At 43.4% G+C, this 26,549-nt stretch overlaps 1 protein-coding gene across 3 annotated transcripts in view; it reads right to left on the bottom strand.

Annotated features, from left to right (window-relative positions):
• DGKI (diacylglycerol kinase iota) overlaps positions 1–26,549 on the bottom strand; it is a gene marked incomplete at both ends in the record, with an annotated part of 483,096 nt that overhangs the window by 282,710 nt on the left and 173,837 nt on the right. For all 3 annotated transcript variants that reach the window (XM_080700835.1, XM_080700834.1, XM_080700836.1), the window contains 2 exons: positions 32–106; positions 23,340–23,435. In XM_080700835.1, coding sequence (XP_080556961.1) covers positions 32–106; positions 23,340–23,435 — 171 coding nt within the window. The remainder of the gene's footprint in view (positions 1–31; positions 107–23,339; positions 23,436–26,549) is intronic.

A 26,549-nucleotide genomic window follows, 5' to 3' on the forward strand; every position in this document is an offset into this window, starting at 1 on the left:
TTGAAAGGGGCAGCAGGTGGCGCCCTCTTACCTTTTCTAGCTGCTCGATGCAGGCGGTATGGACCACAATCTTACAGACTGCACACTTTCTCCTGAGAGCGGATTTCTACAACATTCAATTCAAAATACAAAAAAAAAAAAAAAATGTTAACAGTCTGGTTGGAAGATTTCCCCAGCATTAAAGAGGATATGAGAAAAGAAACGTTGCAATTATTTTTAATAAGCAAATTTAAAATTTCAAGCATTAAATAAGATGAGGAACTTTATCCAAGTCTGTCTCATCAGTTATCCATATCCCTAAGACCCACACAACTCACAGTGGCCTAGATGGTCTCTTTAATAATAATAATAACAACAATAATATTAACTCATACTGAGCAGATTAGAAAAACCAGGCAGGCTCTTTATTCTGTTCTAGTATTCCTATGAGCTACCAATGCCATTTTCTATGAGCTACCAATGGATAAATGTCTATAAGCCTACCAATGGATAAGTAATACCATTATTTATCCTGTTTAATTTTTTTTAACATTTCACTCGAGCAGTTAAGGGGCAGGGCCAACAACCTTGCTTAGTTCTCTGTTCAAATCAAGAATTATTTCCCTCCTGCTAGAGGGTCTACACTTCATGGGGCCACTCGCTTTAGACTTCTAGTTAAGGCAACAATCTACACCCAGCTACTTGAATTCCTGCCCTCATTTTCAGGAGAGAGAAGGAGTGTAGCTTTTACATCCGGAAACAGTAATAATAACAACCACAAGGACCGCAGCGAGAGCAGTTAATCTGAACACAGTGTTTGCTGTGTGCCCGTGTAAGCACTTCACAAACAGCAATTCACTTCATCTTCTCAACCCCAGAAGGGAGTTTCTATTCCTTATCCCCAGACTGCAGATGAGATAACCGAAGCTTAGTCAAGGACCTGCCCAAGACCATCCAGTTAGGGCACAGCCGAGCCAGACTGTCCGGCTTCTAAGCACGGCACAACGTGGTCTCTCTGACATCTGATACCTGTTTAAATTCACAATAGAAAGCTTCTTAAGGCTTATTTTTTTCTCTAACAATAAAAAGCATGTTGGAGGGAGAAAGATGACCAGGTGGACCCTAGATTTCATTACTGCCATTTAGCATTAAAGCAAGGTCTGAGCATTAAAGCTCAGACCCCTCTACCAGGACGGATTGGAAGGAAGATCTACCAGGATAATATTTGAGCCCTGAAAGAAATTTATTATAACAAAGCCAATCTAACAGTCCATCAAGCACCCAACTGTGGAGGACTGTGAGCCTCTGGCATTTTGGAAGGTGCCAGTATAGACTGAATGAGTGGCTTCCCCTACCCAGGTGTGTGTGTGTGTGTGTGTGTGTGTGTGTGTGTGTGTGTGTGTACATGTGTGTTGCTGGGGATTTGAACTCAGGGGCGTTCTACCTTCAAGCTATACCACCACACTTTTTTTTGTTTTATGTTTTAAAGCAGGATATGGATAGATTACTAAGAGTCTACTATGTTGCTGATGGTGTTCTTGAACTAGCAAACCTGTTATCTTCAGCCTCCCAAGTACCGGGATTACAGGTGTGTGCCACCATGCCCAGTCCAAGGTATTGTTTTTGAGCCAACTGTGGAAGGTAGATGAGAAAGACATAGCACTGATGCTGTCAAGGAGAATGGGGAGACTACAGCCACCTAAAGAGGGGCGGCAATGGGAAGGGAACTGTCGCCAGTTTCTTGGTGGCTCCAGTCATTGAACATGGGACATCCACTTGTACGGAAGGCAGTGACAACTATGTTGTTGGCTACGAACCAAATACCTAAACTACTGTTTCAAGTGGGGCAATGAAACTTCTGTCATGTATCCATTGAGTTGTATTGACTATACTTGAGGACAGCTCTATTTTTGGCTTTCCTCTTCTTGAAGAAAGAACATGTTCTAGAACATTAAGTTTGACAATCAATTGATTTTTGAGAATGACAAAGGGTACAGGAAACTAAAGCCTCTAGAAATACAAGGGGAAACTGCCTTGCTCTACTACTAAGAAGAGAAGAGAAGCAGGAGGAGGTGGGGGGAAGAGAAGGAAGAAGAGGAGGAACACACACAACTAGAACACGAAGCGTGTGAAGTAGCCACGGTAGTTATATAAGCAGCAGCAGCAACAATAATAAAATCCTATGTTGCAAATTTCCATAAGTGGTAGGCCCATAATCAAATGAGTGCTGCTCTCCGGTTTCCTGTGGATATCCTGGTCGAATCACTGCTCTAGCACCACCTCTAAGATATGCTCAGGGATTTTGAGTTATGCTGCCGCTGCCTATCAGAGTTACAGAGAGAGATGCTAAAGGAAGCGGAGCTGGTTCTAGTCAGCTTCTCACCGCCCACAACAGCCTGATGAGATTCTGTTGCACACAGCAAAGCAAGGCTACCTCAGGTGGGTATGACTTCAGAGTGTCTGGAATGCACCCCTCCTTATTAATATCTCCCCCCATGGGTCTCTCTTGGTGCCTGGCCTTGTGCTCTGCATTGAGTCCTAGAGAGCACCAACGACTCTGAAGGACGGGGCAGGAATACTGACCAGGCACAAGAAGCCTGCACACTCATTCAAGGCAGAACACCTCCTCCTGTCTTTGCTTTCTGTATCAGGATTCTAAGTCAACATCTCTGTTGAACGGGGATCTGGGCTAGAGAGTGTGGAAGTCACTAGGATATTTAATATATTAGCTTTCTGGGATGACAGGTAGATGCACTAGCAGAAATAATTTGAGTGCAATGTTCTATAGAAAAAAACATGAATCAGAATGCTATAAGTAACTGAACTAATTTAAATAGTATTAAATTTTAAAAGAGCCTCTTAAAATATATTATTATATACTTCTGTGCCTTTTAAGACAGAATATGTCAATCATAATCTAAATTTTTCTGCATAAACACTACATTATATTACAAAGATCATTTTTCTCCTATTATCTGAGGAAAATCCCTTTCAAATCACTGTTCCTGTCTTTGTTGCCCACGACTTCCTAAATAACAGCTTCTAAACAGCATATGGTCTGAAAAATGAGATAATTATGGTCAATAATCAGATACAAAACTGAGTGAATACATTTAAAGTGAAGGCCCAAGGCCCTTTTCCTTAGAAGCAAAAATCATGGGACATAGTTCCTCAGTTGACAACTGTCTCAGGGGCCCCGGTCTTAACTGTGGAGCTCTTGGTTGAGAGTATGTTCGTATGGATTAAAGCTTTTTAAAGCAGCTGGATGGTAAACTTCTAGGCAGAAACTGCTCAAGATATACAGAATTCTGTGCCTGCTCATATTTCAATGTTTATTTTGAAGAATTAAGTCTAACTCAGGAACTACAGCTTGAAGCATGTATAGGAATCTAGACATTCTAAATACTATTAAACATTCCCCCTTTACCAATAAAGTTCTTATTGAAGCCAAATGTTTCCTTCATTATGAAAGCTGATAAATCAAGTCATGAACAAATAACTGGTTGTCATTCTTTTTATTGGGACATAGATGTTGTAGGACCTAGCACAAAACACAAATTTTAAAATAAACAGTATCTGGTACACTAAAGTAGGCTTAAAAATTAAAATTAGGCCAGTCATGGCTTAATTTTATAATCCTAGTACTTGGGAGGCTAAGACAGAAGGATTGCAGGTTTGTGGCCAGCCTCAGCTACTTAGTGAAGCCCTCCGCAACTTAGTGAGACCCTGTTTCAAAATAAAGAATAAAAAATAGTGCTGGGGGTATAGCTTGGAGATAGAATATCTCTGTGTTCAATCCCCAGTACTGGAATATATATAAAATTAGATATATATAATTAGATATATAAAATATATATAAAGTATATATATGTATATATACATATATAGGAACATTTGCTTCATCAATGAATTTAAAGGCCATTTGAGCTTAGTTCTTTAAATATTCAAATGGATCAATAATTCAATGCCTTTAATAAAGGTTCCCTGCATCTATCAATTGGTATTCAAAAGAAACTTATTAATCTGTAAGTATAGGGGAGCACATTTGCAGAAAATAAGACAATATAGGCTATAAAGATCAAGGCATCATATCTCCCTTTGACCTAATAAAAGTATGGTCATAGATTAATTGATTATGCTTGAGGCTTAACTCAGTGGAAGAGCCCTTGCCTCACATGCTCAAGTCCCTAGGCTCGGTCCCTATACAAAGAGAAATAGTAACAGTGACAGTAACCGTAACATGATCAAGCCCTCTGCTTTAGGATGGTGGACAAGATCTAGCCACCACACTGTAGCATCATGAGAAAACACACTGAAATTTTGGTCTGGCCCTACAGCAGTCTCCATGCTGCAGGCACTATGGGCATATCCACACCAAACTTCAGCTCCTATCAAGCACAGGAATAAAATTGCCACAGCTGTGGACCACTGGCCTTGGGGATGGGGTTCCAGGGATAGAAGGATCAGGGACAAGTAGTGGTAGACAGTATGGTATTGTCAGGTGAAGGGTTTAGTGTCTAATCAATCCTATCCCACCCAAACATATCCCTTGGCTATAAGTTCCTGAACTATACGGAGAAGTGAGAGAGAAAAAAAAAAAAGAGAGAAAGAGAGAGGGAGGAGGGAGGGAGGGAGAGAGAGAGAGAGAGAGTTGGTTTTCCTCCAGTGAGCATACAATACAATTTCTGCCAAACTGTAATAAATATTTGGTGGTACTTAATAGGATTTGATTGAAAGACAATAAAAGAGAAAGAGAGGAGGAAAGGAAGGGAGGAAGTAAAGAAGGAGATAAAGATAAAAGGAAAGGAAGAAGAGGAGGAGGGGCAGTGGAGGAAAGAAGAAGGACATCAGTACTTTAGGAACTTAGACAATCTTGTGTCATAGACCTCTGATTTATGAAAAGATTGGCATTTTCTTGCTGCCCGGGTAACTGAAATAAAACATTTGTTGCCCCCAACAGTCTACAGTCTGACCCCAAGAAACAGATTCGAGAAGATCGGCCTCATCCTTCCCACAGAACACACAAGAATCCTTTCTTCCTGCTGAAGATGCAGTGTGAGTCATCCTGCAGGCTGGCTGGCCACACATCTCCCCCGGTGGTCTTAAGAAGCCCCTGCCCTGGCCCACCCCCAGGTGTAAGTACCAGAGATTAGGACTGGAGAAGGGAGCAGGAAAAGGGACCACAGGTCTCGCCCATCTTGCATCTTGGTTCCTCCAGCTCACGACAGCCTGCTGCTGGCCTCCAAAAGAGCTGATCAAAGTTTGGGCTCACAGCATCTCACTCCAGAGTCCCCAGAGTGAAACCCCGAGACCTAATGCAGGGGACCACCCCTTCGCTTCCCTGAGCCCTGCAAGCGAGGAGCACAGAAGGCGAGGGAGAAGGACCAGGGAAGGCACTACAGGTAAAAGGCCCTGCAGGGAGGGGTCAGCTGGGGCCCACTTGGTGAAAAACCCAGAAAAGGAGAACAGAGGCCGTCCCCTCCCCAGGGATTTCTGAGCCCTTTGACCTTCCTGAGTCAGAAGATTCACACTGAGGAACAGAAACTGAAGGAGGGTTGGGGACTACACAAAGAAGAAACAGCCAGTGGGACCCAGAGCATGCCTCCCTGTCCCCTGCCCCTTTATGCCACTGGCTGCAGCCTCGGCAGCACCCTGGTGGAGGGTGGGATGAGGGGCCCTGCAGGCCAGGCAACTCTGGCCGGGACATTTTTGCTCTCTGAGAATAGAGTTGAGCAAGGCTTCGTGAAACACCAAGGGAAGGAACATCCCAGGCTTTTAGAATGTCAAAAATGCAATGTCCTTTTGGTGAGGACTGCCTCTCTGGGCAACATAAACAAGAAAATTGCTACTGGATAATCCAAGGTAAATGAAAACAAGAGTTCTTTGATTTATTTAAAACCTCATTAGAAGGAATGACAAGCCAACTTGGCAAGTCCTGCTTCTCCAGGGAGCCTGGGATGCAATCTGTAAATTGCTATTAGAAAAAATGAAGAATGGCATTATCTGCAAGTTCCATTAGTATGGTTTCAGAACCTATTGTCACTGATGTCAGCTCCTCTTTTCCCCTAGCAGAAAACACAAGGTTTGGGACAAGCCAGGAGGGTGGCCAGCTGAAGGTGTAGCAACCCCCTAATAGAGATCCTTGAGATATTACTAAGTCTTCTCATGACAACAGGCTCTCATGATCTGGGACCAAGGTCCAAAGATGAATGCATCCAGAGGAGTCTGTGACCCACGCAGAGAATAGAGGCTTCCTCAGAAGCTTGACCGCAGGATACTGGTGCCCTAGTAGACGGTCCCATGCCTTGCCTGAGTACTGTTGTCCCAGAGTGGAGAAGAGCTCACAATAGCTCACAACAGCCTGCTGCTGGCCTCCAAAAGAGCTGATCAAAGTTTGGGCTCACAGCATCTCACTCCAGATTCCCCAGAGTGAAACCCCGAGACCTAATGAAGGGGACCACCGCTTCGCTTCCCTGAACCCTGCAAGCAAGGAGCACAGAGGGCAAGGGAGAAGGACCAGGGAAGGCAAGCCTCCTGTGTTCAAAGTGTCCTGAGCCTGGTGAGGACTCAGTCCCTCTAAGACAGCCTCCGCCATTCACATCCTTGATTATAAATGATGCTACAACTACATTAGCATCATGAAAGAAAAGAAGTAGTAGGGACAAGTGGAAGGTGGGCTGATGATGCTTGTAAATGAGCAACACCAAAATACTCATTCCGTACTCCAGTGTAAACCAGTATGCCTGACTGTGTGCCCGGCAGCTGTCTAAAGGCAAGATGGAAACTACGCTATATAAGTAAATTTCTTGTGTGCCTGAAACAGTCTATTAACAGTTCACTTTCCCAAAACATATTTATGGAAATTCAGTCAACAGAACATCCCAACCATCCCTCTGGGTATAAGGCAATGTGTGGGACATACAGAGTAGGAAAGTTCTGTCCTGGGAGAAACCAGGAAGCCATTTGAGACAAGAGAGACTAGAGATAAAGGGTAATTTAACAGAAGTGAGCCTCCCATGCCCAATGCTATAGAAACAGCTCAGACAACAAAAGCTATTATTAAGAGGAGGACAAGATCTCAGAGTCTGAGTCAGTAAGAAGAGTCGAAAGGAAAAAGAAAATTCTTGACTGTAGTCTTAGGACATGTATACATTTGGGGGGGTGGTGAAAGACATTCCAGCAGGAAGAAGAGCCAGTGTCATCATGTACTAGTGACTGGTGTCCCTAAAAGGAACCAAGAAACAGCACTGGCTCTGGATACCCGGCCTGGGACAGAGCTCTAGAGCTTCTGGGCTCCCCGGCGTCCCTTTGCACGGGTTGTAGGACATGAGGCTTGGTGGTTGAGTGTGGAGGTGTGACCCTGTGCCCTTGGCGGGGCACAGGTGCAGAGGTGTGGAGCAGGCGCACTGGATGCATGAAGAAGGCACAGAAGCCAGGTTCTAAGGGGCTGTGGGAAACTGAGAAAGCAAACACTCTTCCTGAGAAGGCCAGGCATTGAAGATCGTAGAGTTACATGAAGGTCAACAACCTGCTGTGTCTTCTCATGTTGCTAGAATCCAACACCAAGAATCTGTGCCACTGCCTGGCATGGATATTCTGGAAGGAAAAAGAGAAGAGAGAGGGGCGAGGGCTTGCAGATAAGCCTTCCTCCACTTCAGAAAGCCCTCAAACAAGCCCCAGTGTGGAAAAGTAGTTGTTTTGGAAACAAAGACCAATCCTCATGAGGACACAGGCAATTCTCAAAATGGGCAATTCCAAAAGAAATGGAATTTCTTATGGAAATTAAGAGGCTCCAGAGGTATATGAGGAACAGAAGACTCTACAGACAGCAGATGAGATGGCAGAGGCTTCTCTGGAGCTGAATGACCATCGCTGTGACCACTCATCAAGTATCTTCTGTGGACCCCCAGGAAAACCTACTGGGGAGGGTATTCTGCAAAAGAGTGAGGGCCTACATAGATGGGTACAATGGAAACCAGAAACTGTTATGTGCTATGTTACTACACATAACTCTGTGTTGCTTGTGTCTGCAGTCTAGTTAAAACTTGGATGGTTTATATGAGTGGCATTGTGGGGAAGGGGAGAAAAAAGTTTGAATGAGGGCCAGGGAGACAGCCAGAAGACTCTGGCTCGGTAAAGCAGATGAGGCTCTACTGTAGACTGAAATAGGATTAATATTGGCCCTAAACCTGGGCTGAAATTTTCAAATTTTAACAGGAGAAGGTCTATTTACATCATGGAAGCCAGGAAGCAAAAAGAGAAAAAAGGAAGGGGCTGGGGTACAAATACCCAGTTCAAGGACATGACCCTAATGACCTAACTCCTCCCACTAGGCCCTGCCTCCTGTAGGTTCCACTGCCATCCGATAGTGCCAATGGCTGGTGTTATGGACAGAGTTAGAATGTCCTCTGAAGAGTTCATGCATTAATGTTCAGAGTTGATATAATTAAGTCATGAGGGTTGTGATCTCATCAGTGTGTAAATCCATTGGTGGATGTATAGGGCAGTAAGCTAAGCAGATGGGTGCGGGTGGAGAAGGTGGGTCCCTGGGTGTGGCCTTAGGGACTGTGCTTGTGCCTCTGACTCCCCTTGCTTGATGCTCTCTTGCTTCTGGGTTCCATGAGTAGAATACCAGTGCACAGTCCCTCTCCCTCTTCTTTTCCTCTCCTCTCCCCTCTCCTCTCTTCTCTTCTCCTCTTCTCTCCTCTCCTCCCCTCTCCTCTCTTCTCCTCTTCTCTCTTCTCCTCTCTCCTTTGCTCACTCTCCCTCTCTCTCTCCCTTTTCTTTTCCTCTCCTCTGTTCTCTTTCATCTCTCTTTTCTCTTCTTTCCTCTCCTCTCCTTTCTTCTCCTCTTCTCTCTCTCTCTACCCCCTTCCCACTATCATGCCTGGAGATATATGGACCCCAGGCTCACATGGACTGAACCCCAAATCTTCAAAACACTATGAGCAAATAAACTTTCTTTCCTTTAGGTTGTGTGGTCAGTCGTTTTGGATTACTTCAGTGAGAATGTTGACCAAGACAGCCGGGGATCAAGCCTTTAAAACATGGGTATTTGGGGGACATTTCAAATCCAAACTCTAACAGTGACTGAGAATGCACACCCCACCCCTTACCAGTCCCACGCAGGCCTCTGTCAAGATCAACATGAATTTCTCACGCTTGGCTTTATGTCTTTCAGTAGAATAATCAATAGCTGAAGACAGCTTCCATCCTACGCCTTCTCTGAGGGCTTTTCCTTGCCCAGCTGTACATATGACAGTCTCCTACTGGGTTATGGCTGGAACTGCCTCTGAGTTCTGTAATGAAAGCCATTTAATATGCTCTTCCAACCGTGTGTTTTGTTCTGTTCTAAGAAACATTCTCAGAAGTACCCTGCAGGTGAAGTGTGTGTGTTCATAAAGACACTTCTCCTAAGTAAACTCAGATAGGCAGGTACATCTCCAAGCTAAGCCAGGACCCCACCTGAGCCAATGCACAGATGGGTCAACTTTAAGGCTTCCTGAGATTCAGGCAGAGAAGAGGAAGGAAAGGGCCTTCCTGACATTATTTGGAAATAAATCAAAAGTGTTCTATGTCCTCAGTAGCCAATATATCTTATATATTTCATTTGGAGAAAAAATATCAGTGCAGAAATCCAAGGAAAAAGAAAGACTCTGTGAGCTGCATATAAAAACTGGAAAAACAAATGAAAGCCTTCCTCCCTCCTGAGAAGCGGCCAATCCTAGATCATCTGAGAAACAGTTTTGTAGGACCAATTTTCTGGAACCATGTTGACTCAAATCCACTCAAAGATAGAGCTGATGGTTGGTTATAGAGAGTGACACCCCATCACGCTTTGAGCATTGGATTAGAATTGGGGAAAGCCATGGTCAAAACAGAGAACAGTAAAGGATTCTTTTGTTTTGTTTTCTTTTGTTTTTGGTGGTACTGGGGTTACTGGAAACCCTCTATCTCCAGGCTTCACTCCCAGACCTATTTTTTATATTTTTATTTGGAAGCAGGGTCTCTTAAGCCAGAGAGGCTGGCTTTGAACCTGTGCAATCCTTCTGTCTCCACCTCCCAAGTGTGGGGATTACAAGCATGTGCCACCACACCTAGCAGTACAGGATTCTTTTGAAAGGGAAGAAAAAGGTACATGTTTGTATCTCAATAGCTTACTCTTATATAAAAATATCTATGAAATAACACTCTGTAAGGGTGGTTTAAGAGTGACTTATTTTGGTGGATTTCTTTTTTTTAAATGAGGAAATGTAAGAGGTACAATTATGTACTGTATCATAATCTTTTGGTCAATGATAAAACCCCTGCACATATGATGTGCTATACTAGTTATCCTAGGTGTGTAACAGGCGATTCTAAACTCTGATGCTTGTGTAAGAATACTCTATGACATTTCCAGGATGACAAAAGAACCTAATGATGCATTTCTCAGAAGATATCCCCATCATTAAATGGCTTATGACCATGCAAGGTTTCTCTGAAGGGCTACAATAGAAAGTTGCCACATGAATATCAGAAGTCTATATATTAGAACTCCACTGGGTGCCGACTGTATCCCATTACCACCTTGTTGAAATCTACATAAAATTCATGTAGTTATATAGATCTGAAACAAGTACATATTGTAGTTGTTCTCTATTAGAAGTATGGTAAATGGCCTGATAAATTTTAAGGGTTAGCACAAGTTGAGTGAAATGATGCTAAAGCACTGGTGGTCACAGAGACATTGGACAGTGTGATGCCCAGGGTTCCTATCACCATCCAGCCCTAGATATCTCCACAGCTCAGACACACTTGCTATCTTCTTCTGCATGGGCATGATGTACTAAAAAGAATTCTTAGTCTAATGAATTCAAAATAATCTTTAAAACTCATAATCCTACTTATTGCTTCTGGCTCTTATTTTTGTCATGTATACTCTACATTTCCATAACTGTTATCATTGATTGTTGCCCCTAATTTGGGGTTCTCTGCTCTTTTTGCTCCCTGACCCCTTTGACCTCTTTGTCTTTTATTTCTTCCTCACATTTGCTTCCCAACTTAGGAGCCAACAAGTCTTGTCCTTTTCAACCCTGGCTGGCTGCTAGTTTTCACCCTATCAGATGCAGTCTTCTTGTCTTTGCTTCTTTCCAGCTTCATTTGTGGCTGCTTACTGTTAGATTTTGCTCTCTATTTAAAGTTACATTTTGTATTAGCAGATCTAAGTTTGTCATACATGTTATAGTAGGCTAACTAAAGTACCAATATATGTGCAAACAGTATACAGACATATTATTACAAGTACACAGGCACCAATAAATAGAAATTCACAATTAGAGCCCCCCCACACACACATACACACAATTATAAATGTATTTTCAAATTTCAAATTTCCATATGATGGGCTGGGTATACTGTAGAAGTCGTGAAGTAAACAAGCAAGCAGAAAATGTCCCTCTCCACTCTTTGCTCTCTCCTCTCTCTTCTCTCTGGTTTTGAGGTAGTACATCATGGGCATAACAGAGATTTGAAGCTTAATATGAACTAGGAAATACTGAACTTTGCCCTATTAATCCTGGCTGGTCTAGGGGCACCATGTGCACCATCTTCTGAGTATCACAAAGCCTAACATGTTCTTATTACCGGCTTACCTTGTAGAAATAGAATTATATTTTTAAATCACAGCTAAATATTTCTAACCTGTAATTTAGAGGCATTTGCTTTCACACGGAGTATTATATCTACTTCAGAAACCATATCAAGCTGTGGCAAGGTAGCTTTCCTTTCATTGCTATTTCTTACATTCTAAGTGACTGGTGACATAATTAAGATAGGGTTTCCCAGCCAATCTAGCCTAAGAAAATGAAATTTCACTCATGGTTCTCACATAACTAAATCTCCAACTAATGATGTTGTTTGCACTGACATGCACACCTACCTACTTGTATCTCCTTCTTTTTTATTTCTTTCTTTGTTTCTTTCCTTTTTAGTGAGGACATCATTATTGTGGACAGTGGTTTACCTGGTGTCTGGTAGTGTGATGTACACTGTAGACACAGCCTGCTTTGGTTAATCCAAGTTCTACTTACCCATTTTATAGCTAAAATAACAGAAATACGTGAAACTGAGCAACTTGCTGAAACAAGATCAGCTAAGAGCAAAGCCTAGGTCTATGGCTAGTTACGACTTACTAGTTCACTATTATTTCCTTGGCTAGTCTAAATTAAGGGGTCAAGACGGATGAGATCAGTAAGAAATGTGATATTCCAAACAATGGCTTTATTTGGTCTCCTCGCATGAGATTTCAAGGGGATGGACTACAGACAGACATATATGGACCACCTGTTCAAGGTGGTAAGAAGGAATCTCTGCGCCCTTCGAGAACCAAATGAAATGGGCGTGAGAAGGTAGAGCGCTCACCTCACAGGGATTATACCATGGTAATCTGCTAGTAGTGAGTGTGAAGTCTCCCTCTCAGGAGCCTTCATGACAGGTGTGGTGGTTCATGTCTGCATCCCAGTAGGTGGGAGGCTGAGACAGAAATATTGCAGGTTCAAGGACAGCCTTGGCAACCTAGTGAGACTCTCCGTAACCTACTGAGACACTGTTTCAAAATAAAAATGATAAATGCATGCATACATAAGTAAATAAATAAAAACAGAGTTGGGGGTGTAACTCAAAGGTAGAATGCCTCTGGGTTCAATGTTTGGTACCAAGTCAAAATAAAAAAAAAAGAGAGCCTTCCAAATAAGGCAGAAATCCAAATGCCCTAAATTACAATATCTAAATGGTAGGGTTGGCTGGTGACTAGTGTCTGTGTGTGTTTGTGTCTCCTTCTCTCAACAATCACATCATTAAACTCTCGTTCTTTCAATGAAAAATCACAGAGTAGCTAATCAATGCAGCCAATTGTTCTCAGTGTTAAGAATTCAGAGAGTACAAAATAAACAATGTCCTCAAGCCAAATGGAGGTTATGTGCTAGTGGTAGAAATAGGTAAATAAGAAAGCAAATGTTTTAAAAAATATGATAGGAAATGATTTGTGCTATAAAGAATGGAAAGAATGGGGAAGGAACAGAATCCAGGGACAGCCTGGCTTGGGAAGGCCACTGGTATACCTCATAGGATCTGTCCTTAATTCTCCTCAATGAAAGAGACATAGACGATTCCAAACTGACTACTCTGGCTTGCCTTTTAGGATCCAGCATCATGGAACCACTTTAATTCAAGGAGGAATGATTAGGGCTTAGGACATAGCTTTGTAGTAGAGCAAGCCTGCACAAAGCCCTGAGTTCCACCCCCAGAAAAGAGAAAAGCTAAAAGGAGACATGATTAGAGTAATTGGTATGTACTGAGTGCTAGTGATGGGCTCTGCTGCTTACTGCTCTCTGTGCATTATCTCATTTAATGGTCAAAATGATCATAAGAAGTAAGTTACTACTCACATTTTACATACATGAAATTAGAGAGGTTAAAGCAATGACCAACATTACATAACTCAAAGCCTGGAACTCTGGGACCTGCATACCAAAGCCAGGCCATTTGATTCCAGAGACCACTCACTTTTTCAGCACCTACCCCTCTTTAAATGAAGACCTCAAGGCAAGCTTGTTCATTTCTTCATATTTAAAATTAATTTTCTTCTGAAATATGTGTCTGCCTGGTCTATGAGTCAGGGAGTAACAACAGCAATAAAAGGCTCCTACAGAAACCATGACAAGGATGACTTTGGAGGCCACAAAAGCTTTGGGTAACTGCTAATGCAATAAGCCTTTTGCAAGAATGAGTTTCCTGAGCAACAAGAATAAGGTTTAAAATCCGCTGCTTTGGGTCCTGGGCACTAGGAAGTTCTGGAAGATGAGAAAGTATTTCTACACCCTTGGGCATTGCCCAGGTGACATGCAAACTCTATGCTGAGTTGGATGCAAATTATCTTTATTATTAAGTAACAGGACCACATAACATTAAATAACAACAGAATAGAACTGCTCCACACAAACACACACCCACATGCACTTTCACCAATGCAGCCTCCATCTAAAACTGTCATCACAGAAGAGACGGCAATTATCCTCAGAGGCTCACACTCTTCAGAATAAAATAAGAAACACATCTTTTTGGTTCAATGCAAAAGTTTAACATAAAGGCAAAATAAACTGCACACAGATGAGAGTGGGGGGAGAAAGAGGGAGGGAGGGAGGGAGGGAGGGAGGGAGGGAGGGAGGGAGGGAGGGAAGATCTGGATGATGATCAAGCCTCCAGGACTATTCCCTTTACTTCCAGATGGATGTGAACTGCCTGCTTTGACCCCTCTGCAGGATTACTGATAGGGATCAAGAAGAGTGTAAGTCCTAGGGAAACTGCAAGGAAATTCATGAACAGCTCTCTAATCCTCTTCCTCTGGATTCTGAGATGTCAATGGCTATTTGGGGGCAGGAAACAGCATGTTCTTCAATCCTCCTCTCCTTTAAGAAAAAAAAGGAAGTCCTATATACTAAATGTTCAGTGTTTTCTAAACTTTTTATCATAGCCCTTTTTAACAAATAACACCCCCATATTAATTTTACATAGGAGTTAAATATTTTCCAGAATATGATTTGGGGGGGAAAAAACAATGGTACTATGCAAATAGACAGTGGTACTATGGATCTGGGTCACCTAGAAATGACAGAATCCTAAAGATTCCTGGGTCTCATAGCCTACGCATCATAGCACTTTCTCTATCACATGAAGGGGACAGGCACAATGGTTGAATCTCCTTTAATATATAGATAGCGTTCTGCTCCTAATCGTGTGTGTGTGTGTGTATGTGTGTGTGTGTGTGTGTGTGCGCGCGCGTGTGTGTGTTGTACGAGGGATTGAACCCAAGGGCATTCTACCCCCAGCCCTTCTTAGTTTCTATTTTGAAACAAGCCCTCGCCTAACTTGCTGAGGCATCATGACAACTGCAATAGTAACAGCTAACATTTACTGAGGGCCTACTATGGAGTAAGCACTAATCTAAGTACATATGGATGATCTCATGGAAATGTCCAACCACCTGGTCAGATGCGCAAAGGGCAACATCTCTTCCACCTGCAGGAGACTCTCTCCCCTCCTCCACTCACATCCACTGGCTGGGAAGTCAATAGCAGAGAGTCCATCCCTGGAAATTCTTTATATAAACTATTACTGTGGATAGCTCTGCTTCTCCCCAGTCATTCTGCTTTACTAGATCCTCCACGTCCTAATGATGGGCAAGGCCCCTGGCAGACACCCCACTTGGCAACTCCTGGATATGTTGTCTTTGGGACAGAACCCAAACAACTCAGAAAGTTGGCTTTGCCTCTTGGGCTTGACTGTCATACGAAGGGTTCCCTCTGACAGCCTGCACCCAGCTCAGCCAAGCCGCCATCTGGGGTGTGGATCATCAATCTGCCACACTGGACAACTGGCATGTGTGGCTCCCAGAACAAGACCATACTGCAGGCAGATCTTGGTAAGTTCTGAGACCAGTGTTCATGGGCCATGTTGTGCACCTGCTGGATGCAAATACACAGATGGGCAGAAAGTCCCAGCAATTCATGCTGGCCTCTGAGTCGCCTCCTCTTTTCTGAGGAGATGCATGAGAACTAGCGTTTGTACACACTACTGCCCAGGGCTCCAATCATCCTGAGATGAAACAGGATGTAACTGGGCTCCAGGTCATTTACATTTTTAAACAGCAGAAAGATGAAAGTTTTCTTCAAAAAGGGAAGATAGCTACTGTCCTTGGACTCTTCTCTCCATTTTCTTCCAAGAACCCAAGACCATAGCCAACATCCCTGTGGGAAAGATGTTGCGATGGCCCAGGACAGAAGACTGATGAGGCTTCCAGTTTGCCGAAAGAAGACAGAGCCTGTGAGGTGTTTCTCAGAATGTGTGAGTTTAATTTGTCACACCCATGACCTACTGAGAAGATGGATATTACACTCAGGAGCAGATGACAGGTGAAGGTCTTAAAGTCTTAATGTTGAGGCTAGAAAGAATTATCCCAAACATAAGGCCTTATTAAAATCATAGTCCTACCAACTACTAATTAAATTATTTAACTTAGTGACATTGAATTATAAGCGGAATCCAAAGGAGGGAGAACATATCCAGGCATGGTGATACACAACTATAATCCCTTGGCAACTTAGTGAGACCCTGCTTAAAATAAAATAATAAAATAAAATAAAATAAAAATGGGTCTGGGAGTATAGCTTGGAGTTGTATGCCTCTGGGTTCAATCCCCAGTACCAAAAAGAAGGAAGGAGACATGTATATTTGTCAAGTAATTTAATCTTTCAACCAATTCTGAGAGCTGTATCTACTCACCATTCTTTCATAGAGGAGCTCAAGAGTCAGAGAAGCAGAGCAGAGCTTGGATTGTTATCCAGACCTCTTCACCTCTAGACCTGCGTCTCTCCTATACTCCACTTTACCGAGCCCATACCACATGGCTTGCTTAATGCAATCCACTCGCTTTCTCAGTAAAGCAGTATACAACACTTGGGGATATCTGAGAATTCAGGGCAGGTGTTGCAGGTGGGGTTGAGCCTTTTCACCAAACATTACCCACATGAAGATTAAAGCAAAATGCATGAACCAAACAATAACTCAAAGGAAACAGCGCCTGTCAGCCTATCTACTAAAAGAAAGTGACATAAGCACATTTAAAAATAGAGGCGATACATGTGATAGCAGCATTCTGAAGTCTGACAGTTCCCTTTTCCCTCTCACTCAACCTATGGGCTCCTCCACTCACCTAAGAATCTACCTGCTCTCTCCCTGCAGCTCTCAGATGCTGACACCTACCTGCCTCTCTCTTCACTTACCCAGAGACCACATTCTGCTTCGCCTAAACGTTGGAAACTGTGTTAGAAGGGCCTTTCTGTGCCTGTGCACCTGAAAGCCTGTACAATCCTGTAGGGCTCTGTATGGCTAGACAAGGTAATACTTTATAGACCAGCTGCTGTATTCATCTCCTAGAGTTGCCCTTACAAAGCAACCCAAATTGGTGGCTTAACACAACAGGATTGGCTGGATGTGGTGGCATACACCTGAAATCCTAGCACTTGGGAGGCTGAGACGGGAGGACTGCAGGCTCAAGATCAGCCTCTGCAACTCAGCAAAATCTTGTTTCAAAACATAAAAAAAAAGGCTGGTGGGTGTGGCTCAGAGGTAGAATGCCCCTGTATTCAATCCCCAGTACAAAACAAAGACAAAAACAAAACAATAGCCACAATAAAAAGCTTCCCACAGGTCTGGAGGCCAACAGTCCAAAATCAAGGTGTCAACATGGTTGAACATCCTTCTGAGGGCTCACAGTGGGAAGCGTGTCAGCTTCTGATGACAGCCAGCGGTGGTCCTCAGCATCCTTTGGCTGGTAACCGCGTCCCTCCAATCTCTCCACTGTCATGTGGCCTTCTCCCTGCACATGCATCTGGTATGTCCTCTCCTCTTCTTATAAAGACACTATTCATATTGGATTAGGACTTGTCCCATGCTGTAATATCTTCATCTTAATTAATTCCATCCACACAAACCCATTTGCAAATAAGGTCACATCCCATGGCCACGGGCATCAAGACATCATCATACCTTTGTGGGTTACGCGATTCAACCCATAACTGCTACTATCTGCCAGGTACGAAGGAAGACCAGGTCTTTATGAAGTTGACTTGTGGCTCTTTACCCCAACAGTGCATGGAATCATCTGTACAAATGTTTTATTATTATTTTTAAACACGCTCATGTCCATTATACTCACTAGAGATTCTGATTTGGCAGAGCAAGACCGGGAGCCGACACTTTATATAAAGTGTCACAAGGGACTGTATTACTCATTTAAAAGTGAGAATACCTGAAGTCAGTCTTAATAGCAACTTTTTTTTTTTTTTTTTTTTGGCCGGTCTAGGGCTGGAACCCAGGGGCATTTGACCTCAGAGCTACAACCCCTGCCCAATTTTTTATTCTTTATTTTGAAACCGGGTCTCACTGAGTTGCAAAGGGCCTCACTAAGTAGCTGAGGCTGTCCGCGAACTGTGATCCTCCAGTCTCAGCCTCCCGAATGCTGGGATTATAAGCGTGCACCACCACGCCCGGCTAATAACAACATTTTTAATTTGGAAACCAAAGCAAAAAGAAGTGAAATGATTTGTCCAAAGTTCTGTTGCAACATACAGGGGACAGAAGTGTTTCAAACCCAGATGAGTTCCATACCAGGTCCACTTCCTCAATGCCCACAAGGCCTGCCTGTGCTAGTCCAGGCCCACATCACCAGGGCCAGCGCTGATGGCGAAAGATCGAAGCGGGCAAGGCTCTTTCAGGGTAAAAACAGGGGTGCCCTGGTACACACTCTACAGGCTGTTAGTGTGCGGAACGTTCCTCTGGGTACAGATGCTGGCTGCACATCTTTGCAGAGACCGCCTTCGGAGCATGAGGGAGGCTTCTGTCAGAGCGCCCACTAGGTGGTGACATTGTCACTTATAGTTAAGTAGCCATCCCTCTCAACAGCATCTCACTTTCCCTGGTGCAGGGTCCTCAGCCCATATACATAAACACAATAAATGAATGAAGAAATGTATATCAAAATAAATGTCACCAGCCAGGCATGGTGACACATGCTTGTAATCCCAGTACTTGGGAGGCTGAGACAGAAAGATCGCAGGTTAGAGGCCAGCCCCAGCTACTTAGTGAGGCCCTCCACAACTTAATAAGACAATGTTTCAAAATAAAGAATAAAAATAGGACTGGTACCAAGAAAAAAAAAGGTCACCAAATGAGAGTGGTCCTAGCTGGAATTTTACTTCCAGTTTCTCTCAATATAATCAGGCTTAGGAATACTGATTCTTCTACTCTGGTTTCATTATTTTTACATCCTTTTCTCCTTTCTAAACTTGAAAAAAGAAACAGTTACTAATTTTGGAACTGTGGCTGATTTGGGAACAAATTTAATTCCATTAAATATCTGTTCGGGGATACTGTATTAAATGTTGCCACCAGAGAGTCAAAGGAGTGGGAAGCTTTTAAAGGTCATGTGCTCAGCCCGGAGGCTGTGGAGCCAGCTCCTATCACAGACCTGGGTCCTCTGAAGTCATGGCCTTGCTTGCAATATCCTCAGATATCAGCCCTCGAATAGCAAGCAGCCCATGTGGCGGCAGGAGGTCCTGGCTTTGCAGGGCAGCTTTGGTTTTTAAATAGATGTTCCAATGTCCCTGTGAGGGTGGCAACCATCTCAGTATTCCTGATTCAGCTCGGGTTCACCTCTAATGCTACAGCTCCAATTATTATCGGCAACCACTTTCACCCTCAAAACTGTCCCAGTTTAGACAACATATTATATCGTCACAGCAACATTTATATACGCTCCAAGTTTGGGTTCAGAACACATGGAAACGCATCCCACCCATCCATCCTTTCCTCCCTTCCCATCCTTCCCTGACATGTGCGCTTTGATGAGCTCTTCCGTGACTCACGACTGCTGCTGCCCTTGTACAGAGCCTGCTCCTTCCTCTGCGCCTGTTCATCGTCCTCTGCCCCCAATGTTCTTCCTCCCCGAGCCTTCTTATGTAAACCTTAGCTACCTCTCGACGCTGAAACCTCAGCCCCATTCCCATGAACCTGCCTCTGTCTACTTCAACCCACACTGATTTCTCCCTTCTCTTAACTTTTACTTGTGACATGTGCCTTGCTGAAACAGGGCCAGGGATGAACACAGGACCATCTTCGGTGACGCGCTCACCCCTCCCCAAGCACACTGCCTGTACTTTGTTTAGAAGCCTGCAGGTGGTGTCTGTTCCAGAGCTATGGTAATTTGGTTCCAACATGCCCAACTCAACAAGCAGGTGTTTTTTTATAGGACCTGCATGGAAAGAAATAAGAATATGATACACAATCTCTATGGGCATGCTTTTTTTATTTCACAAGATCGTTGTTCAATTCTAAGAAAGTTGCAAAACAGAGCATTTAAACTGGACCTGCAGATTTTCTTATCTGCCCTCTTGCTCAAGACAGATGCGTATCCTCCTCTCCAGCATCCCGGAAAGATCGCCATCCAAGTTTTCCGTGCATACGTCCTCTGAGCCCATCTCTCCAGGCACCTTACTCCCTTGCTGAACAACTTGTTAAAGTACTTGCAAGACAGTATTTCTCAAAGTTGGGTTTGCAGACCATGTGCACCAGAGTATTTGAGGTGCTTGTTAAACCCACAGAACTCTGAGTGCAACTCCAGGCAGAACCTGGACTTAGAATGAGGAGGGAAATAGGAATCTTCAGTGTTCAAAAGTTTCTCAGGGAATGCTCATGTGCAGCAGAGGGTGCGGTCACTGTGGGAGGCTGAGGATTCTGGATCTGTAACAGGTTCCCCTTCCTGATGACAAACGGCAAGTCGCTTCTCATCTCTCCAAAGCTGCTCTTCAAATATTGGAAGGCCTCTTTCTACCTTCACTTTTTAATACTCAGTTGCAATCCATCTTATTTAATTTTTCTTTACAGCAAAGTTCGACACCCTGAACCAACTTGGGCACTCTCCTTTGGGTCCTTTGCTTCTTGTCAATCTCTCTCCCAAAATGTGATGCCCAAAGATGACATGAACCTCACTCTGTGGAGGGGGAGAGGGAGATGGCTTTCTTACATACTGCCAATTTTGCAAAGTTCGTTCCTCTACATTCCTGCCAGTCAGTCGATCAAGAGACTACCCGTTTCAGCCTCAGCCAAACAGTTGGAGTGTGAGAATTGCGTAAGTCTTGACTAATTGAAGAAGCACACGATGCTGACTCCTTAGAGCTGTTTCTATTTGCACGGCTTTGTTTTTATTTTTCCACATACAGATTGGCAGTTGGGGATTCTTTTGCGATTGTCAATTTCGGGGGGGGGGGGCTTTGTTTGTTTTCTCTTCATTTATTATACACATTCTTTCTGCACATTCCTAATAGCCTCCCGCAAACTGAATTCCCCAATTTTAATAGCTGAAGAGACTAAGCCTTCAGAAATGTATAACGAGGAAAGAGTGAGCTGTGCCCATCCTCGCTGACTAATCCCTTTGTTGAAGCAACGTCTTTTGGAGGAAAGATCTTCATCTTCCAGACACTTAGCAAACTGAATCATTAGGCCAAGGACACTGGGAAGTCTCACAACTCTGTTTCCTAATACTCCTGCCTCAAATTCCCTTTATTCTCTTTGGTATTTTCTCTGACCTACTGATAATAGTGATTAAATAATAGTCAATTAGTGGAAAACAGTGCTATTTACTGAAACAAGGTGTAAGGAGACTTTAGGGGTTTACTCCTTCATTTGTCAGGAGAAGTGATGTATAACTCTCCCCAAAAGAGGAGCATCGCAAAAAGAAAACACCAAAGGGAACCATTTGGAGATGCAGCAAAACCTGGAACAAACCCATCCACTAGTCGGCACAGGATCCAGATAAAGTAGCAAGTAAGACTGGCTCTCATTTTTTTCCATTTTTTATTATCTGATATCCTAAGACCAGTGTTTATGCAATTAGCTAAGACCCTGATGTTAATTCATTATTTATGGCATTTTAGTCTAAACAGCTGAGCTTCTTGTGTATTTGGTTAATTTAATCAAATTCTGTGCAATTAGATTTTAATTAAAATGCATATGCATCAAGTTGAAATGCTGATATTTAAATCAGTTGAATTTACAAGAAGATTAGAGGAGAAATGTGAACAATTATAAATCTGAGTTAGATGCAAATTTTGAAGTAGTTTAATCCTATCTTCTTTTTCTATCTAGAATGTAGCCAGAGCTCAAAGGTCATGACTTCTCAAGTGTGTGATAACAATGAGACTGGAACTCGGGCTTCCTGACTTCAGATTTAGAGTGCTCCTCTGGGCTCTTCCTTGACCTTTGACTATTCCCAGTTGTACTCAAACATGATCTGCTCAAAAACCTCCATGTTTTTTCCAGATAAAACCGATATTAGGGATCAAAACTGCTACAGTGCTATCAAAGGTCTTGGTTCTGAGACTGAAATTTCAGACAGCCTGATAAAAGTATATTTTTCTATAAGCTTTGATAAAAACTCAGTTTCTCCCTTTTGCATTACTATCAGAAACATATGCACTAGCAATTTCAATGCCCTACATTCTGCTCCAAATTTTTCTTATAGTTAATTAAAAAATTACCCAAAGAAGGTCTTTTTAAAATACTATATAAATTATGATGCCCATTCCCCAAAGTAATAAGGGTGGATATTTTATTTTTTCTTTATTATTCTAAGTTTCCTATCATTTCTTTTTAGACCAATATTTTTCAAATCTGCAAAAATGTTAAGCTCACTTTCTCAATGTTAAAAAGTTTTAGTTTCTCCATAACTATAAGCATGGCCCCCAGGCTTTCTTTACAAAATCTAAAGAGAATTTTAAACCCCAAACAGATTGTCCTAAACAGGGACACAAAGTGAATTTTAATAAGCAAAAAGTACTCTGGGTGAGCTGTTGATTGTTCCTATCATTTCTAGAATTATATACTCCAGAACATAGTGTGGATTATTTACTAACCTGCTCCCACTTCAACACAGCTATTTCCACCAAGTTTCCACCTTCACTTACCAGTAATTCTCACCACCAGCCTGCAATGAGATCAGCCCTCTCCTCCACACACAGCCCTGGGGCCCATCTCACAATCCTTCTGACAGAGACCCTGCCTCATTCATATCCATGCTCTCTCCCTGCAGCATGCACACACACAGACTTACCCTGATGTGATGGTATGGGCTTAGAATATGCCCTAGCCCTCAGAGAAACAAGCTAGCAATACTGGATGTGTGACTTGGTTGCTGAGGAGGGGTCTCTGGGGGTGTGGCCTTAACAATATCCTTCCTGCTTCCCCACCCCTCAGGTAGCTCTCTCTCTGCTTCTGGGCTCTGCAATTTGAGAGTTTTGCGCTCGTTCTCCCTCTCTCTCTCTCTCTCTCTCTCTCTCTCTCTCTCTCTCTCTCTCTCTGTTTCCTGCCATCATGCCTTGATCTCCCCAGATGCTGGCCTCACATGGATGAACTTCAAAATCTCCAAATATTGTGAGCAAATAAATGTTCCTTCCTCTAAGTTGTGTGGTCAGCCATTTTGGATGCTATCAGTAAGAATGATGACTGAGACACCTGGACCTCATCTTTAACCGTCACACTGGGGGCTTTCTGTGCAATCAAACCCTAAAGTCACTGATACGGATAACCTGGAAGCCAGGTTAACTTGATAAACACTCTGGGAAACAGAAGGAAAGCAAGGGAAGTCTTCCATCACAAAGGCAAGCTTTTTCAAAGCTCTCCTGAGAAATAAAGACCTGAGACCCCCCTCTGCCATCAGACTCAGAAGCTGTCCCCCAGAAAGAGCAGGAGCCTGGGCACACACTCACTGCAAATCGGACTTGGCAGTTCTCCTCTCCCAGGTAGCAGAGGTCGCCTGAGACGTTGGTCTCCAACCACAGGTGCTCCCCGTTCACGGCGTTCTCCTGCAAGGAAAAGACCCGCCCGCTTCAGTTTTCTCTTCATGGATAAAGGGGGAGGCTTAAAACTTCCATTTAGATGCAAGAAAGTGAGTGACCCCAGGGAGTTTAAACACTTCCGGGTAGACCCCTCCAAGTATGACTGAACTTGATTCCAAATCAAGGATTAGTAATTCTTGATTCCAAATTCTAGAAACAACACAAAAGGTGCTTGGAAAATTGAATAATAACCAATAAATATGGACACATAGTCTATAGCTAATTTATCCATGGGCATGGTCATTTTTGAGACAGAGATTCAACAAATGAGGATAAACAACTCTAAGTAGTTCTGTCTTAAGCCTTACTTATCCAGGCTCAGCACAGCAAATTTCATGACAACTGAGGCCAAGATATTCTTAAAACTTGCCACTACTTTGCAAATAAGCCATTAAGGAGGATGGTGGTGTTAAGATCCATTAAGTAAAAACTGTTTGAAAAAACACTTATATCAGCAATGGATAAAATATATTTCTAAGGGCAGAGGAGTCTTAAAACTTAGTTTAAGACCTTAGTATTTAAAGCATAAAGACTTTCTATTTACTCAAACATTTTACTAATTCACTAAGCCCTTCTACCTAACTAATTCTAAAATTTTAAACTGCATAATTTTGCTATTTCTAAAAATATTCTCATACATCTCAAGGTGCTATGATGTATGATATTAGGAGCAACAGTCCTATTGTCCAAAACTATACACTGCTTAGTTTGAGAGAGGAGGGTAAATACTTGTCTTTTAAAAGTGAGGAATATGCCGGGCATGGTGGCACACGCTTGAAATCCCCACGCTTGGGAGGCTGAGACAGGAGGATCGCACAGGCTCGAAGCCAACCTTAGCTACTTAGTGAGGCTCTCAGCAACTTAGTGAGACCCTGTTTCCAAATAAAATATAAAATAGGTCTGGGAGTATAGCCTGGAGGTAGAAAGCTCCTGGCTTCCACCCCCAGTACCACCAAAGTAAATAAATAAATAAATAAATAGGAATAGAATTCCATGTCTCTTCTTAGGGTACACTATCTTAGAAGTGATGACTTCATGTATTCATTGTCCATTTTGTTTGTCTGTTTTAAAAGAGCTCCAAGATATTAGGGGAAGCATTATATTAGATTAGCCATAGAAGAGCAAGGCTAAATCTAGAGGTCTCATTGGACAGTTCCTCTTGTTTCTATCTTGTTGAACAGAAATAAATGGACTCATAGTTACCTTTCTGTGAAAAATATTGTGGACCTAACTATGACCCCCCAGTTCATAAGCTGAAACCCTGTACCCAATTTAATGAAAATAGAAGTTGGGGCCTTTGCAAGGTGCTTAATTAGTTCATGAGGACAGAAGTTTCATGATAAGAATTGTACCTTTGTAAAAAGGGACACAGAGAGAGTCAATCTCTCTCTCTCTTTCTCCTCCCTCCTTCTCCCTCCCCCCTTGTCTTTCTCTTGATCCTTGTGAATTAATCAAGGAAAAGCCATGTGAATACACTCAAGAGAGTTGCTGTCTGCAAGCTAGGAAGAGGATCCCACCAGAGACTCAATCTGTCAATACCACAACCTGCATTTCCTAGCCTCTATAACTGTTAAGAAATTGATGTCTGCTATTTAAGCCACATAGCTTTTGTGGCCTGTGGCATTTTGCTCTAGCATCCTGACAAGATGTAAAGAAGAGGGGTTGGGATGTAGCCCAGTGGCAAAGTGCTTGCCTGGCAGTGCACCACCCTATGTTCGATTCCCCAGTCCAAAAAGACCAAAAAAAAAAAAAAAAAAAAAAGACACCCTTTAAGAAAATAAGCTAAGGAAGAAAGAAGATAGCTTCAGTAAAGCTTCACTGAACAACCAAGAAATTTACAAACCCATCTTCTACACAAACTACCTTTATCAGAAATCCTTCTAAAAGTGTCCACACCATAGCTCTCAGAATCCCAATTCTTAGCATAGAAAAGAATAAATACAAACCAAATTATATTTTCTGGAGAGAAAAATACAAAATGTCACCCATCTTTTAAAATTAATATATTTTTTCAGATTCAAATATAATGCGTCTTATGGGAAGATGGCGACGGAGGAAAGCGGCACTTACAAGTCCCGCTAACAATCTAACTCTATTATCACAAAATTAGCGCCTTTCAGAGCCAGAAAACACCACCAGCAAAGAAATAAAAACTGTAAATATAAGGGACAGAGAAAAAGGGCTGGAAAAACAAGACACAAGAAAGAAACCAGCCCAAAGTGCCGCGCCCGCCGCAGCACGGAGCAGCCGAAGCCCCGGCACAAAGGAGCCAGAAGTGGCCAGAGCCGGGGCTCAGAGCAGCCGGACCCGTGGCACGGAGCAGCTAGAGCCGCGGTGCAAAGTGGCTGGAGAGGCCGGAGCTGCGGCGAGGAGCGGCGCGGCCTACATCTTCCCTAGCAGCACAAGGCTCCAGAGAGGAGGGAAACTCAGAACGGAGTTCAAATCCAAAGAGGAGGTACTCCAGCCTTGCGGCCTAGGACGCAGCAGCAGTGCCTTACTGCTGGCGGCAGCGGCGAGTTCACTGGATGGCCCTAGACCAACACATTCAACCAGCCACCAGGTGCCAGAGAGGAGGAGTGGACAGCGAGCCAAGATGAGCCACTGCTGAACAGCCGGGCGGCAGTCAGCAGTTTCTTTGGTGCAAGGAGCGTCTGAAGCTCCCAAGGGCCGGAATCAGCACACTCCACAGGGACTCAGCAGAGCTCAAACACCAGAGAAGAACTACACCAATCTCACGGCCGAGGACATGACAGCAGCGCCTTACTGCCAGCAGCAGCGGCGAGTTCACCGGATGGCTGAAGACCAACGCACTCAACCAGCCACCAGGCTCCAGAGAGGAGGGGTGGACAGCGAGCTGAGGTGAGCAGGTACTGAACAGCTGGGCGGCAGTCAGCAGTTTTGTCGGCGCAGGGAACATCTAAAGCTCCCAAGTGCTGGGCACAGCACACCTGGCAGGGACTCAGAGCGGAGCTCAAAACCAGAGAAGAAATATGCCTCATCATGGCCGAGGGCGTGGCAGTGGTGCCATATTGCCAGTGGTGGCAGCAGCGAATCCACCGAGTTCTCTACAGCTCCATCAGT

Source organism: Muscardinus avellanarius (assembly GCF_963383645.1).
Source record: "Muscardinus avellanarius genome assembly, chromosome: 9".
Classification (NCBI taxonomy): Eukaryota; Metazoa; Chordata; class Mammalia; order Rodentia; family Gliridae; genus Muscardinus; species Muscardinus avellanarius.